Source organism: Mytilus californianus, unplaced genomic scaffold (genome assembly GCF_021869535.1).
Source record: "Mytilus californianus isolate M0D057914Y unplaced genomic scaffold, xbMytCali1.0.p SCAF_3, whole genome shotgun sequence".
Taxonomy (NCBI): domain Eukaryota; kingdom Metazoa; phylum Mollusca; class Bivalvia; order Mytilida; family Mytilidae; genus Mytilus; species Mytilus californianus.
The window spans coordinates 129310310-129328326 of NW_026262679.1; the positions used below are offsets into that span (position 1 = coordinate 129310310).

Here is an 18017-nt window from a genome sequence, read left to right on the forward strand (position 1 = left end):
TAGTTATACCAGATACAGAAGCCAATTCTGATGGCCTATTAGAACTCACAATGGTTAAAGGAGTTACTGGACTTGGTTTTCTTATTGAAGGAGGGATAGGATCCCCCAGGGGAGATGTTCCTGTCAAAATCAAAAGAATGTTTAAAGGAGGTTCTGCTGCCAAGTGTGGTGTTTTGAAAGTTGGAGATGAACTTGTTACAGTAAATGGTACAGAAATGTCAACAATGAGACACACAGAAGCATGGAATTTTCTTAAGTTTTTGAATGATGGAGATGTCAAATTGACAGTGAGAAGAGCTCCAGAACAACTGTAGAAATATTTCATTTTGGACAAATTATGCATTGTTATATCTCAAATATTCAATTTAAGCACAAGCTTTGAAATAATAGACTGTTGCAAAACACAAAATGGTCAGTATATATATATGCACTACACCTAATGGTCAGTATATATATGCACAACACCAGTCTAGGATTGCAATTTCTTTAATGTCTCATAATTTTAACCAGACTGTTGAAAATTTAAATACTGACAATATTTAAATTCTCAATATATTCTGATTAGTTAATGATAATAAAAATTACTCTAAAAAATTTCTCTGAAATCCATCATAGTCTTAGCATACAAATATAGCACAAAGTGTTTGTGACTTACATGTAATTTTGTGTCTAATAAATAAGTTGTCATATGATTTCTTTTATTTGTCTCATTTTTAACTAAATATAAATATTATTCATTTATTGTGATCTACGTCTCAGTTTATTTTTTTCTGTATTAACATCCTATAAAAAAAAGTGTCATATTGTCTTTCGTTATTACATTGTAGTATATATTTTTTTCAGTCTACTAGAACTATAATGAAGTTGGGAAAAAATATTGCCATCATATCAATATAAATAGACTTTCATATATGTACAGTAATAAATTTACATTTAAAGCATAAAAAGGCTGACTATATTTAATTTTATTTTTGCAAAATGTGATACAAAATTTGCCTTAGAGAGCCAGACAAGGGAGATAATCTGACTAATTTCTCTAATGAACCAATTAATTTTAATTTTGTCTCAATAAATGTTCATATTTCAGACTTTCCTTGGAGTTGTTGACATTCCCATGTATACAGTGTATAAGTATTTTTCGATTATTTTTAAATTACTCTTTATGGTAATGAATAACTTGTTAAAACATCTAACAGAATTATATATTCTTATAATTTTTGTTAATTGGAAATGATCATTTATTTGAAAAAAGTAAACCAATGACTTAATTGTCAAGAAGTGTTTAATAAGATACACATATATATATATACCCATTGTATGACAAAACTATTGTTCTACAAATATACCTGATTGTTGTTTTCTTTGTTTTGTTATTGCATAAGAATTTTTTGTAAAGGGATATGTAAATGTAATATATAATATATTATTTATATACATAATAATTTAATTATTGCATATAATATATAAATGATATGAAATATTAAAGAATTGAAATTATAAATGGACTTCTTTATATTGAATTTCAAAATAGGCATTAATTGGTATATAGAAAAAAGTACATTCTTATTTTGTCACTTATAAACCAAAACTACAAAACAGAATTTTTTTTTTCTGTCAATGATCAATATAAAACGGGGGAGTTTCTACCACAATTTTTTTTTTGTTATCCGAAAAACTCATAAAATTAAAAGGCTTATAATTTTGCACACCAGATGCACAAGTTGTTTATGTAAGAGACTATATCTGTGAAACAGACCTAATTGAAGTACAACAAGAGTGCACACGCTGAAATGTCTCGCCTTCTTTACTGACCATTGATTTTATGTTGATAGTCCTAAATATAAAGCTTTACTAAAAGTATCACATAAACTTAACATGATCCAAGAAAATGAGGTCAAGGTCAGATAAACCAAACCGGAAATACATGTACACCTTACAATCAATCTATGCATTAAATATAGTTGACCTATTGCTTATAGTATCTAAGAAACAAACTTAACCATGAAAACTTAACATTGACCAATGAACCATGAAAATGAGGTCAAGGTCAGATGATATCTGCCAGACAGACATATACACCTTACAATCATTCCATACACCAAATATAGAAGACCTATTGCTTATAGTATCTGATATATGGACTTGACCACGAAAAACTTAACAATGTTCACTGATCCATGATATGAGGTCGAGGTCAGATGAAAACTGTCTGATGGGCATGAGGACCTTGCAAGGTACGCACATATTAAATATAGTTATCCTATTACTCATAATAAGAAAGAAATTAACATTACAAAAAATCTTCTCTTTTTTTCAAGTAGTCACTGAACCATGAAAATGAGGTCAAGGACAATGGACATATGACAGACGGAAACTTCACATAAGGCATCTATATACAAAGTATGAAGCATCTAGGTCTTCCACCTTGAAAAATATAAGAAGTTTGCTAACGCCGCCGCCGGATCACTCCCTATGTCGAGCTTTCGGCAACAAAAGTCGCAGGCTCGACAAAATCTGAACATTGGCCAATAAAAATGAGGTCAAGGTTAGATGAAGCCTGCCAGACAACATGTAATCATTCCTTACACCATACAGCATTGACCTATTACTTTAATATAATATAGTATCTGATAAACTGAAAGAACCATGAAAACTTTACAATGACCAATGAACCATGAAAAAGTTGTCAAAGTCATATAAAACCTGCCAGACAGACATGTACACCTTACAATCATTGCATACAAAATTAATGGGGAATGTGTCCATGGGACACAGATGATGCCCCCGCTTGCATATCATATAAAGTTATAAAGGGACATAACTGAAGAACGGTAAAAGTGACACTACCCAAATTTGTACTTGATCTGAGTTTTGTAGTTATAAGTATTGTGTATAAGCTTAATAAAATTTGGTTGAGGCAAACTTAAGTTAGAGAACGGAAACGAAAAATTCAGCAATTTTTTCTTTTGAAAAGGGGCATAACTCTAGAACGATTAAAGTGACACCACCAAAATACAAACTTGATCTGTATTAAATGGTATGAGTTTCATAACATTTGGTAGAGGCTAACTTAAGTTAGAGAACGGAAATGAAAAATTCAGCAATTTTTCCATTTGTAAAGGGGCATAACTCTAGAACAGTTAAAGTGACACCACCAAAATTCAAACTTGATCTGTATTTTGTGGTAATAAGCATTGTGTATAAGTTTCATAACATTTGGTTGAGGCAAACTAAAGTTAGAGAACGCAAACCAACTTTGGGACGTACGGCGGGGGCATAAAAATATAGTGCATTAGTGGCCTAATTGCTTACAGTATCTGGGTGAATATGCGCAATTAATTTCAGGTAGGCGGTAATGAAAGCCTTTTCCTCAATTCCTGTACCCACATCGTAAACTTGGATATGTATGATAGCTCATTTCGTAGCTGAGACATTTTCACATATATGTTTAATTTTCAGGGTAGAAGTGAGATTCATTTTTCCGTAATTAAGCACACCCCCAAAAAGTCTTTATCATATACTTAGTTGTAAATACAGGTAAATTGTATGTGTAATACAATTGATGATAATCTTGCTGTATCAGCCATCCGTGATGATATCGATATCAGTCACGGTTGCCAAGGCTTTATCAAACCCCTAATCTGTATGACGTCACGTTATTGATATTAGTTACGGTTACATAAGCTTTATCAAACCCCTAATATGTATTACGTCATGTCTTGTGAAAAATACATGAGAGATTAGTTGTACTTGAGGTACATGTATATAATAAAGTGTATATGATATGGCTTCTTCAATATCACACACCGTATCAACCCTCAACCAATATAATCCCTCGAGCAGAGCTCTTGTGATTATATTGGTGTCTCGGGTTGATACAGGTGTGATATTGAAAAAGCCATATGATATTCTCTATGTATACTTTGTCTCATACTCCAAAAATAATTTCATATTGAACTTGCTTTTTTATTTCATTAGTATTAATTATACAATTCATTCAATACTTTTGAAGCATTTTTTATGTGAACGTTTTCTTAAGTGACATGTTTATGACCCAATTAACACCTTTGGTGTTCGTTAATCTGTTGATCATTCGATCTCGGGTAATTAGTGTCATCACTTCTGATTACATGTGTGAAACAATTAAAACGATTACTTTGCAATTTCCTTCAACCTAGACAATTTGTTTGATGAATGTTGTCAGTAATGAAAGATGAACAAGTAAGTTAAAATTAACACCTTATTTTGCAATATCCCACAAATAATTATAAAACAACATATGATTATTTTCAAACACATTCTTTTCTGATAGCTTCAATTCTTCACTCCATTTTTTCTAAGAAAACTATAATCCACAAATTTAAAAACCCATGAACATGTAACTTTTGCTCAAACCACGAAAATTGATACCCACGAATAAAAGTACTTTCACAGTATGTAAGGAACAAACTCTTGCCCAATCATAGGTATAATGAAGATTCCAAGTATCCTCAAATGGGAAGTGACAACCAGGTAACTCTATAAATCATAGGTATAATGAAGATTCCAAGTATCCTTAAATGGGAAGTGACTACCAGGTAACTCTATAATTCACTTACATGGTACAACTCAACATTATAAAGTTGCAGAACAAATATAAACCATTGCTTAATACAGTAGCTGAGTAATGTTCCATACTTAGTGGAGGGGGGTTGAGTGTCACAAACATGTTTAACCCACCACATTCTTTGTGTGTCAGTCCCAGGTCGGGTGCCTGTAATTCAGTGGTTGTTGGTTCATATTTAAATTAGGCTGTTAGTTTTCTTGTTTGAATTGTTTCACATATTTCATGTCAGGGCCATTTATAGCTTACTATACAGTATGAGTTTTTATATGACCGCAAAAATTTACCGTATAATGGTATGGCGAGGTCGTTGACGTTCGAAGACATTTGGTATCCAGACAATAACTTGAGCATAAGTGTATGGATTTGTATGAAATTTCACAAGGTTCCATACCACAAAAGGAAGGTTGAATTGAATTTGGGGGTTATGGCCATATCAGCTTGGGAATTTGGGGGTCAAAAAAGGGTAAAAAAACAAGCAACTTTGTTTGAATTGCTTATTTCTGACCAGTTTTAATGGGGTTCTTTGATATGCTTAATCTTACCATGTATTTAGAATTTTGATTTTGGGCCGGGTTTTCAAGTGGGTCTATATTACGGTGCTGAATTAAACTTGATTGATTTCAATATGCTGAATCTAATAATGTATTTAGATTTTGGGCACATTTAAATTGGTCCAAATTAAACTTTGATTTCAACAAAAATTAAATGGTAGGCGTTTTTAATATGCTTTATTGTTTATATTTGATCAATTTCGTTTGTTTCTTCTTTTTTTTTTTTACATTAAGAGTTACCTCCCTTACAATAATTTAGCTTATAATTTATGTCTTTTATCTTTGAGGTGATATGCAAATGATAAGCTCAGAAACCTATGCTGTGTCAAATATTCAATCAAAATCCCAACTGTTCAAGTTTCGACCTCTGCAGTTGTATCTAGCTGCACCCCATGGAACATTTTATTCTCATTGTTGAAGGCCGTACAGTGATCTATGATTGTTTACATCTCCATCATTTAAACTCTGGTGGGTAGTTGTCTAATTGGCAATCATACCACATCGGACTATTACACATCCATGTCATTTAAACTCTGGTGAATAGCTGTCTCATCGGCAATCATTCTTAATATAGGAAAACCTACCAGGCATATTGAAAATCATGAAAAAAAAAGAGGCAGAAGAAAACTGACAACGCCATGGCAACATAAGAAACACCACAATAAATTGTAAACATAACAATCTTCATTTTGAATTCCAGACCAAGCATCAAATCTACCATTAAACAGAAGCTGTATATGTTATGAAAGTTTTGATGGACAAGGTGAATGCAGTATACCATCAAATCCAAGAATGGGGTTTAAGATGCAAAACGTAAATTCTACTACATGTACATATTTTATTTTATTCTTTTTATGTTTTATAAGATGTTCATAAAAGTTTTACAAAAAAACATACTTTTATGCAAGAAGTTGAGATCCTTCAAATGAAATATTTCAATGAAATGAATATCCTTATTATCATGATTATGTGTGTAGATTTACAGGTTGCAATGAACAAAATCATGAATAATGAGGATTTTAAAAAAGATGATGTACCATTGAAATTACTGACATTAAAACTTAGTTATGTCATAACAATGTTATTATATGTGAAACAATGTTATTATATACAAATAACTTCTATATATCTACACTAAAACCATTCACAGGACGGTCATATCCTTCTCTTCTGTGTACTGATATATAATACTGAAGAAAAAAAAAGAATTGAATAATTAACATGTAGTAAAATAGTCTTTTTTGCTTATATCTACCTCTCTGATGGACAGTTGTCTCATTGCAATAATACCACATGGTCTTACTTATACACTAAGGTACTTAATGTGTTGCACTGTAAACTGCTTTGGTTTAGAACATATAAGGCCAAGTATTTTGTCTTGAGTTGTCTTTTTAAAACAATTGACACCATTCATTTTCTTCTTGCATTTAGTTTGTTTTTGAAAAAGATTTTCATTACTTTTACCATCCTGAATTTTCCTTTGAACAAAAAAATATAATTAACAAACTACTTTAATCTTATCCTTTCAGGATAAATGTTTTTAAAAATCAACCTTTTAAAACAATGTGAAATTACTACATTCATGCATTTCAACTTCAATGTTTTTTTTATAAATATCATCGGTTTGAGGAATTTTTTATTTCATGTCTTTTGTACCAGTAATAGAAAAATTAATGAAAAATATGTATTTTGTCAGTTACACATGGACAAATGGTTTCATGACCAATGACTGAAGGTAAGTTCATAGTAATTTTAGTTACAGTTTTTATGTGTGACAATATAAAAATAAGGAGATTATGTGCTGTTTACTTACTGATCTGAAGCTAAAACTTTTACATTATGTAAGAGGACTTTTTTCATTTTTTGTTTATTGTTTTTACATAAATCAGGCAGTTAGTTTTCTTGTTTGAAATTGTTTTACATTTGTTATGACAGTCGTTTCATAGCTTGCTATGCAGTATGGCTTTTGCTCATTGGTGAAGGCTTTACAGTAACCAATAGTTGCTATCTTTTACATCATTTTGTCACTGGTGGAAAATTGTATCATTGGCAACCATACTTAATTTACATCTTATTTTTATTTTATTTTATTTTAAGAATTAAAGTATGGTGTGTTTCTCAAAACTATTTGAATGTGCTAAAATACCAATGTAAACTGACCATTATTTCCTCTAATGAAGGCATCTCCATATTTGTTTTTCAACTGTCCATTCACATATTCTTCTGTTTGTTCTAAGGCAATATTCATGTATCCATCTAAACAAGCTAAGACACCTAGTAATTAAAAAAAGAATATATATTCTACCTTTACAACTAATGAACTTCTATTATAATTTCTAGCTTTCAAAATTATCTTATAGTATTCAGAAAAAAAAATCATAACAACATTTATATCTTAGTTTTATTGTAGTTAAGAAACCAAATGATTGTTTTAAAATAACATCTAAATGCATTATGAAAAGTGACTTGTCTACCATTTAGTTTAGTAACAGAAAACTAAAGAAGGCCAGTGGTCTTAAAAATAGTTAATTTACTGCACAATATCAATATTTGTAAAATATGTTCCTTTTTGGAATTTCTACAAAAGAATTGAAGATGTATCTTAATGTTGTTTTTGTAATTTTATTCATACATTGTTATGTTCTTGGCAGATCTTTGGCAGTCTCTCCAATAACTTATCTGTGTGTGGAACTACATTTGTAAATCATGACTTTTTTTTTAACCTCTGTGCAATTTAGAGCTTAACGTCTTTATGTTAACCTCAGGATGTCTTTTAGTTTTGGTGTCAATGGGTTGCTGACTCATGAAACATACTCACATTTTCTTTGATTTATACCTTGTACTGGAAAGGGCTAGATACTAGGCAGGGCCCTAATAAAGCCACATTTGTCTCTAAATGTTAACATACCTCTGTAATCCACACCTGAGTTCAGCTTAACTACTACAGGTCGGCCAATGATTTGTTTCAAAAACTCACTGGGAGTTTGTTTTCTACTCATACCTAAAAACAAAAAACTAAATTCTAGTTCAAACTATAAATTGAATATTGCTATATATATATATATATAGCAATATGATATGGTGTACAAATTTTTGCACCTCATGTTTGCGATATACCATCTTTTCCGCAAGTTTATTGTTTTCTGTTTGGTATTAAATTAATTGTTAAGATCCATATTACATCTGATGATAAATTTATTTGGCAATCGCCAATGGCAGTCAGCAGGGTTTAAGAACATCAGTTGTTCGACCTGTTAGTCAAATGTGTTTTGTTAAAATATACTTTTCACTTTTTGGTCTTTTGGACATTGTTGTTTGTATTTAGACCCCTCTACCAAGAAATTTGTTTTACATGCACACGTATAAAAATTGCTGTTTTTATCCAACGCAATCATAGGTTTGAACGTTGTTTTCAATTTAGACTTGGCTATATATATATATATATATATATATTAACTGTAGTAATGAAGATCTCGACAAATTTGTCATATGTAGGGTGTGAAACATGAAATATCTGGCATACATTAAATACTTTAAAAGATTCCAACAAATAACACTGATTTAATTACCAATATTTACAACTATTTGCATGTAACACTTTAATTGTCTGCTCAAATTTCATAGAACAAACATAAAATAGATGCTCTCAGAACTTTACAGAAAGGATGTGATCAACAATGAACGTCAAATTTTGAGTAATGACATATTTCAAGGAATAGTAGGAATCATATACCAATGTGTGTGTGTGTGTGTTAAAATTTAGATACAGTTCAAGGTATAATACACTTATCAGGGTTCTCAATAAGGATTTTTTGGACGTCCAGAAACTCATCATTTTTGGCAATGGTGAGTCCAACAGTATCAGAAGAAATTGTAATTGCTATATATCATTTATTATTTCTGTCCCCATGACAAAATAGAGCCAGGAAATGACATCAGGTTTAGATTATGTCTTAAACTTTTGTCATAAAAAGATGATATTCTTGCTCAGTTGATCATTGTTGATACAACATTTTACAATCTTGATTCATCTTTGACAGACAGATTTTCATGAGTCCAGGACTCATGAACTCGGCTCAGTGAGAACCCTGACCTATTATACAGCTAACTAAACTGGTCTAGAATTAGTTACACTGTACCATCAGAAATTGAATTGAATATTGTTTGACAGAAACTTTATTTGGAAATACTTTTGTGATCTTGCACATCTTTGAGCTTAGAAATGAAAGGCATATAACTAGTTATGTGTTTTGAGTGACAGTGTTTGAGTATGAGGAGCAGCTACAATAACTTTTTAAATCAAGCCACTGAATACTAGAAATTTCACCTTTAGGTCTTTTTTCATTATGTCATATTTTGATCCATTGTGTGTAGCCAGAAGAGGAAAAGGGATATCGAATGAAAAAAAAAACCTTAGCCCAAGGAGTCAGCAGCTCTTCTGTTTCTGAATCTGAACTATACAAATGAACTGTATCATGAGTTTATAATTATGTGACTTGAAATCAACAAGCGTATTGTCAAGTAACATGCATGGAGTTCCATTTTAAAATGTTTAAAACCTTTTATTAATTCTTCAGAAATTTGTTTTTTAAATCAAGCTAAGACATAAGTAGCTTTATGAGAAAAAGTTTTTTCCTAAATTGAGGACATCATAAAGATTGTACTGTACATGATGTACCTACAGCCATACCTTCCCATGACATGCTAACAAACAAAAAATCTGATTTGCCTTGTCTTAATCAACTCAAAACAAAACTGTTTCAAATAAAATAGAAATATTTGACTGAGGAAAACAGCAGTACCCACATTCCGGTAATTTAAGTTGTCTGGCAAGTCCATTCATTTGTTAACATAACATTAAATTAACCAATCCTGAGTCGCTATTATGAATAAGTTACACAGGTTGACCCGGGGTAAAACTGCGTAAATCATGATGTCATTGAACAATCGGTTCTTATTTTGATGTAATAACATAAGGTAGCAATACACAGTTAGGAAAATTAGTTTCGCATTTTGGCCCCTGTGAATTTTTCAAATATGAAAGTTATTGTGCAATAAAATTGATTTTTAGATAGCTGAAGCATAATATAGCCTTCAAAGTGGGTTTATATGAACATCAAGATTGTTTTTTGCATGTTTTATAGGCCATTTTCTGTTTGACAGTCCGTATTTTCACATCCCGTACCACCCATAGGTCCAGAAATTATTGTAGTGTTTTCCAAGTTTTTGACCCTCGAACTTTTCAATTCAGATTTATGGAAAAATGAGGAGAAGTGCATATGATTTTTATTTGACCTAAAGATGGATAAATGTCAATGTTTTCAGAAAAGGTAACACTCTAATGGATTGAAATTCTACTTTGGACCAAATTTAGGGGACTTTTATGACATTTTCACCCCCCTTTTAAATTTTGCAATATTTGTATCAAATAAATGCAGATTGTTGTCATGGTTACACCATAAAAATATTATATTTCACCATTTTAAATATTGGAAATAAAATCAATGGAAGATTCTGTTTCCATACATATGGACATATATAACACAAACATTACCTAAGCCTTATTTGTTAGAAAGCAAGGGAAAGACCAGGGTGGTTTAAAAATTATGAGTGTCAATTTTAAGTTTTTTTCCCTAACTGTGTATTAAATTCCTACATGTGTGTCACAAAAATGCTTAGGTAGCAGCTACCTAAGCATTTTTGTGACACACATGTAGGAAACCTGCGGTAAAATGCATGAATTGATAGTCGTCTATGAGAGCAATTAATTACCAGCTATAGATGACTTTCGAATTTGTGCACTTTCACGTAAATTTCCTGTCACAATGCTCATGTTAATACACCACAGTAAGAACCGATTGACCCGGGACAGACGATGTAACTCATTCATAAAAAAAACTTGATATTGGTGTATATGAACGAAAATTAATGGCCAGCAAACATATGCCGGTAATAATGTAATGCATGTCCTTTATTGCAAATAATGCCAGGTGATGACAACTAGTAACTGATGATTACAGGTCCTCCACCAATGCACCAATCTCAAGTTGCTTTTATTATGAATGAGTTTACACGGTTAACCCCAGGTCAATCCGCGTAAACAACGTCATTGAACAGTTGGTTCTTCCTGTGACGAAATAACACAAGAATTTCATTGATTGTGATATAGGAAATTTACGGGAAAGTGCAAAAATTCGAATGTTGTCTATACAAATGATGACTATAACCAGAAACATATGTACATATGCATATAAATGTCTCTGCTTAGTAATATTATAACTATCAAAAAATTCCATTATGGACTTCAAGTTCAACTGCCATAAAAAATATTCAATTTTTTATACTGTTTTCAAAATGATTTCAAACTTATTTGTGAGTTGAGAGTAAAAAAATGTTAGCCAAAGCTTAGCTTAAATATTGATATCATAACATACTTATAAATTACAATCTGTATACACTTGTCATGCCGCTTAGAATACAAGCTGTACTCTCGCGTTAACTGTTCTATCAAATATATTGAATCACGTGATATATCTCGCGTTATTCAAGATGTCTGCGCCCATAAAGATATTAAATTCGCTTCAGAAGTTGATATCTATCAATATAAGACAAATCAGCGCAGTTTCTAGTAAAGAAATATGTAACTTTCAATTTAAAGCAAATCAACGAATTAGACAATACCACAGTTTTAATTTTCTGACTCCACATTTACACACAAGTACCTTGTTTGCCAAAATCTCCATACGAAATCGACGGAATTATAGTCTACAACACAGAGAATGTTGGCGGTGTGGAAAACCAACAAACACTAAGGAAGACATATTTTTCTGCAGTTGTGGGGTTGTTCAAGCAGTTCACACACTGTCTTATTTTGAAATAATGAGCTTAGATGATAATTTTGATGTTGACACTACATTATTATCACAAAAATACAAAGAATTACAAAAGTTGCTGCATCCAGACAAGCACACATTGAAATCAGAGGTAATTATTTCACCTTCTCAGTGAAATCTTTTTCATTCTTTCTATAGGTATGAATCGTTGTTCTTTATGGGGTGCAGTCTAGCTGCAGAAAACATAACTCTAATATTAATGGTCCTTATGTTTTCTGATTTGTGTGATCTGCAATTTGTAAAATAAATATCATAAGGACCTAAGAGCTATGGCTCTGAATAGGGGGCAGATTTTTTGGATAGAGGTGGAAATAGTATGAAAGTACAGGAAATCCTATGCATGTTTCCAAGCAACTGTTCTGTTTTAATAATTTGTGATGTGTGAATAGTATTTTTTATGCCCCCGCCGTAGCGGTGGGGGCATTAAGTTTTACCCTTGTCCGTCTGTACGTACGTACGTACGTCCGTCCGTACGTCCCATAATTGGTTTCCATTCTCTAACTTGAGTTTGCCTCAACCAAATGTTATGAAACTTATACACAATGTGTATTACCACAAAACACAGATCAAGTTTGAATTTTGATGGCGTCACTTTAACTGTTCTAGAGTTATGCCCCTTTATAAATGGAAAAATTGCCAAATTTTTAGTTTTCTTCTAAATATCAAGTAATTTTTATTTTTTAAAATTGGAGTTATCTTCCTTTGTCCATGATTATAGTTGAATCAACTACAATCAATGCTTTATATATGCAATGTTTAATTTTGACTTCCACTGATAAAACACAGATCAAGTTGAATTTGGGTATTGTCACTTTAACCATTATTGAGTTATGCCCCTTTTTAATCGAAAGATTGCAAAATTTTTAGTTTCCATTCTGTTACTTAAGTTTGCCCCAACCAAACATTATGAAACCTATACACAATATTCATTACCACAAAACTATGATGAATTACAATTTTTTGTTTCCGTTTTCTAACTTTAGTTTGCCTCAACCAAATGTTAGGAAACTTATACACAACCCTTCTACAGTTATGCGTGTTTACAAATAGAAAAATTGCTGAATTTTTAGTTTCTGTTCTCTTCTTAAGTTAGCCTCAACCAAATGTTATGAGAATTACACACAATGCTTATTACCACAAAATTTTTGGGTAGTGTCACTTTTACCGTTCTTCAGTTATGTCCCTTTATAACTATATGATATGCAAGCGGGGGCATCATCTGTGTCCACATGTGGACACTATCCACATTTATTTATTAATATCTTTTAATATATCATCAAAGACATTTTAAACTTTTATTTTATTCACCTGTTCACTTTAACTTACTAATTTTATTTTAAATTATATTTTTCATATCGTAAATATAAAAATATCTGCTTTTTCGGTTAAGTATTTAAAATTTTAATACTCATTCGATAAGTGGAGTGCTCCGATAAAAACGGAGGAATATACCAGAACAGAACAGAACAGATGGTTTCCCGTATTTGCAAACCATTTTTTACCTCCATTATGAAAATCTGCCCCCTATTCAACATGGCTGCACTCACCATGAAGGGGCCTATTGTCTTAACTAAAAAAATACACATGTACAAACAAAAACATGCCACAAGTAAAGCTTTCAGCAAGATCTAACAAAATCTGAATTTTTTACTTATCATAATTTTTTAACCATATAAGAGAGGCAAAAGATACATATATACCAAAGGGGTATTCAAATTCATATAATATAAAAGTCAAAGTCAAACTGGCAACACGGTGGCTAAAAACAAAAACAAAAACAACCAAAAGACAAACAACAGTCTACAAACCACAACATAAAAAAAACTGCAACATGAATCCCACCAAAAACCTATGGTGATTTCAAGTATCCTAGAAGGGTAAGCAGATCTTGTCACCGGCTTAAGTACAGATTATGTGATAAGTCTTATTCAGTGGTATCGCATTTGCAGAAAAGAGGACAGAATTGCGGTTAAGACAATTGGAACATATCTGCATTACAGAGATTCCATAACAGTAAACCAACTGGTGATGGTATTAGTAAAATTTGATTTTAACTTCACCACTTGGAACCCTTGGTTTAATAGCTTCCTTGAGAGCAGCAACCCTCTATCAAAGAAATTATAATATTCTAAAGGGAAATGCAGGCTCTGGTATATAGTATCAACTGGGAGATATATACTCCATAAGCAGGCGCTACTGAAATGTTGCTACATAGAAATGGAAAGTTTGCAATTGGGAAGCTAAAATCATTTCTGTTGTAAAGTTTTGTTCTCAACCAACCCTCATTGTCAAGATGTGACAAATACAAAATGATTTAATCCCTTTGTGAGCATAAATAGAAGAAGGGTCGATTTTTGTCATGACGCTAAGGTGCTAAAAGACTGTCAACAACATGGCAGAGAAAACAAATCTTTAAAGTTTTTAATTTAGGTTGTTTATGAAAATAAGAAGATGTGGTATGATTGCCAATGAGACAACTCTCCACCAGAGACCAAATGACATATATAGAAGTTAAGAACTACAGGTCACCATTAGTATGCTTTTACCAGGGATCGATCCAGAGTTTCAGGAATGGACCTGGAAGGCAAACTTGTCTCTATTCTCTTGTCATTTCTTTAAAAGTAAAAAGAGCAAATGGAGAAGAAAAATTTTTTATGACAATAATATATATGATATATATTATTTGGTCTTTTAGAAAATGTTGTTTGTGCTGTATTTAGACCCCTCTACCAAGAAATTTGTTTTGCATGTACACATATAAAAATTGCGGTTTTTATCCAATGCAATCATAGGTTTGAACGTTGTTTTCAATTTAGACTTGTTTATATAATCATGTATATTGAATCATTATTTAAATATTCATCCCTTCTATACTTGATCTATATACAATGTATAAGAAGAAAAAATAAGAAGAAAAGTACTGTATTTTGATTTATTTTTCACATCAGATTTTCAACCCCCCCTCATTTTATGCTTGTACTAAGTCAGTTAAATGAACTGTGTGTTATAGGTTATTTATCTTGTTTGTGCATCTGTCTTTTTTTCTAGGAGTTGTGTGTTGATCTTTGGTGTGGTGTGTCATGCTGTCCAATATGTTTGGGAATTCATGTCATCTTTTTTTTTTATATGTATTATGAATAAAATGAGATGTAGGGAATGTACAAGACAACATCATAGTGATACAAATACTCTTAAAGAAAAAGGAACTCAAAATGTTGAAATAAAATTTCAAAAAATTGTAGAACCAGCTTAAAATTGATTTAAGTTGTTTTATAATCAAATGAAATTACACAAATTTATTTTACACAAGTGTTATGAAAAGAGCAATTTTATTGGCTGCTAATCTGTAAGTGTGAAAAAAAAATGTTCATAGAAATAGTCACTAAAACAATACACTTTAGTAATAAAAATTTAATAAATTAAATACAACCTTTAAAAATAAGGTAGGGATTTATTGAACATACAGTAAAAATTCTTGCCTTTTACTATGAATCTGCTTTAATTATCAATATATAATTGGCTCCACCTTTAAGTGCATGCACATCCTTAAGACCATTTTGTAGCTTCTAGTTTTCAATTTTTGTGTACTATTTTTATTATTGGGTGTGCCTGTCCTGATATTGAAATTTACCCCATATCTTCCTTAATTTAAAATTATTTTTGTGTATTGTTTATGATTCCTATATGTGTTTTACTATCTATTTTTGAATGAAAGAAAATTTAATTTATTAAAGGAAGAAAAAAGACTTTTTGAAGAGCAGTCATCTCTAGTAAACAAAGCTTACAGTACTTTGATAAAACCATTGAATCGTGCATTATACATGCTTGATCAAGCAGGACATCCAATTGAGGAACAGAATAGTGATGTGGATCAAGACTTTTTAATGGAAATCATGGAAATCAATGAAGACATTGCTGATGCTGATTCTCTAGAGTCACTTAAACCTATAGAAATGGTAAACAAGAAAAGGCTGGAGGATAACATTAGTAAAGTATCTAAAGCCTTTCAGGAAGGGGACATAACTGCAGCTAAACAGCTCATCATAAAACTGAAATATTTTACAAATATTGATGACAAAATCAAAGACATTTACAGAGGCCAGTTCTGAATTAGTTTTGTGTCATCTACAAATACATGTTGCACAACCAACCCAATGTCTTAAGGATCATATTGCATAACATTGTAGGCTCTGCAGTGTGGGTTTACCTGGATGAAGGGTGGGACAAATTGGAATGACTCTTGAATAAGAGGATATTTTTTGTAGGGGATTAACCTTGCAACAGGTCATCTACATACCAGAGACATTTGGGGCAGGAACCCCCTCAATCTGATTTAAATACATATCCTGTGTCATGCTTCTCTTACAAGGATCTGACAACACTTGTTCTGGTAATTATTACATTAGCCGATGAAATTCCTGCCTACAAATTTTCTAAGGTAGGTATCATTATAATAGAACCAGAGGAAACTGAAAGGTCTTTGAATCACAAAGTAGAACAGAGTGTTGTCAGATCCTTTTAAGCAAAGTGTAGACCCAGGATCTGTATTTTAATAAGATTTAGAACCTTCCCCTGTGATTTTTGTCTGTGATACGGGTATTCTCAATAAAATTAATTATTTAATATAAAAAAGAAGATGTGGTATGATTGCCAATGGGACAACTCTCTACAAGAGACCAAATGACGCAGAAATTAACAACTATAGGTCACCATACGGCCTTCAACAATGAGCAAAGCCCATACCGCATAGTCAGCAGCTTATTTTCATTTTGTTACTGTCCACAATGTTTGTGATTAGGACAATTGGTATACTGGAATATTTAAATTTCAAAATTGTATTATTCTGTCAAAATAATACAAGGACTAGACATAATTATGTCTGTGTCCACAGCTTATTTATAGACTACAAAATAATTTGAATCTTATAATCTACCTGTATATAAATTTTTATTATATTTTTCGTAAATTATTGTGCCTGAATATCACAAGTACACAACTTATAATTTTTAATTTAACTTGGAACATATATACATCTAACTCTCTGAGGTAATAACATAAATCTATCTTTTATTAATTTTTGTTTGTCTATACCTTATTATATATCTAAACAAGAATTCAGAGATAAATTATAGGTGAGAATTGGATTAGGATATCGCTTCATATCAACTCCAGTTACCTAATTTTTACTGAAACTAATAGAAAGGAAGGATATGATTCACTTATACATGGTTTATCAAATTTTTATACAGAATTGTTATAGCTAGTGTGGTGTTAAATAAGGCTGATTGATTTTATGTATGTGTGTGTATGAAGTGGAATGTAAATGTGTGTCACTGCAAGAGAGGGATGAACAGCTGGTTAGATTTCTTAATTTGTCACCTTATAAGTATTAATAAAAACTTTATATTTAGACTACTAATTATCACTGTCATATTTTGTCATGGATCCAATAGTTTTCTCTGGTTTGAAGTTGACAAATCCCATGTTCATCAATAACCACCATTATTGATGACTCTAAATCACTTTCATTAAGAGTTCCTTCAGAAAGTACAAATGGTTTGATAGATATAAGATCATAAACAAACAAAGACAAATCAAAACAAAATCTGAAGATCGACCCTACACAAATCTACCGTTAACTTGTGTCCACCACTATGGCAAGCGTTTAGTGTTACACACATTCTTAATACATGTATTGTCCAGCATAAAATTTTGTGTGATAAAGATTCAACAAATTTTTAAATACTTACCAGTATTGCTATCACTTAACTTCTGTTGTCATCATTGACTGACATTGTAATCTTTAAAAAAAAACCTCATCTGAAACCACTTAACCAATTTCATCTAATTTTGGGCTAAATGATCCTTTATAGTGTATCTAGTATAAATTTGATGGATTAAGATAGAACCTGATGACAAAAGTGCATCTTTTTGTCACATATCTTAATAAACAGCTGCGCCATGAGC

The 18017-nt window shown here is 31.5% G+C and overlaps 4 protein-coding genes across 4 annotated transcripts in view; 3 read left to right on the forward strand and 1 right to left on the reverse strand.

The window, feature by feature from the left end:
- LOC127736190 (uncharacterized) overlaps window positions 1-1501 on the forward strand; it is a 46731-nt gene extending 45230 nt beyond the window's left edge. Inside the window, exon 8 of the mRNA XM_052246763.1 lies at window positions 4-1501. Within this exon, the coding sequence (XP_052102723.1) occupies window positions 4-314 (311 nt within the window). The 3' untranslated portion in view covers window positions 315-1501. The remainder of the gene's footprint in view (window positions 1-3) is intronic.
- LOC127736192 (multiple PDZ domain protein-like) overlaps window positions 1-18017 on the forward strand; it is a 158733-nt gene that overhangs the window by 107975 nt on the left and 32741 nt on the right. The gene's annotated exons all lie outside the window — the stretch shown is intronic.
- On the reverse strand, window positions 5982-11680 carry LOC127736203 (U6 snRNA-associated Sm-like protein LSm6). The gene is made up of 4 exons (XM_052246798.1): window positions 11592-11680; window positions 8066-8158; window positions 7318-7431; window positions 5982-6347 (listed from the first exon to the last, which is right to left on the reverse strand). Exons 2-4 carry the CDS (start codon window positions 8154-8156, stop codon window positions 6313-6315), a joined length of 240 nt encoding a protein of 79 aa, XP_052102758.1. The 5' UTR covers window positions 8157-8158; window positions 11592-11680; the 3' UTR covers window positions 5982-6312.
- LOC127736204 (iron-sulfur cluster co-chaperone protein HscB-like) lies at window positions 11707-17465 on the forward strand. Its single transcript, XM_052246799.1, has 2 exons — window positions 11707-12141; window positions 15785-17465. Exons 1-2 carry the CDS (start codon window positions 11707-11709, stop codon window positions 16157-16159), a joined length of 810 nt encoding a protein of 269 aa, XP_052102759.1. The 3' UTR covers window positions 16160-17465.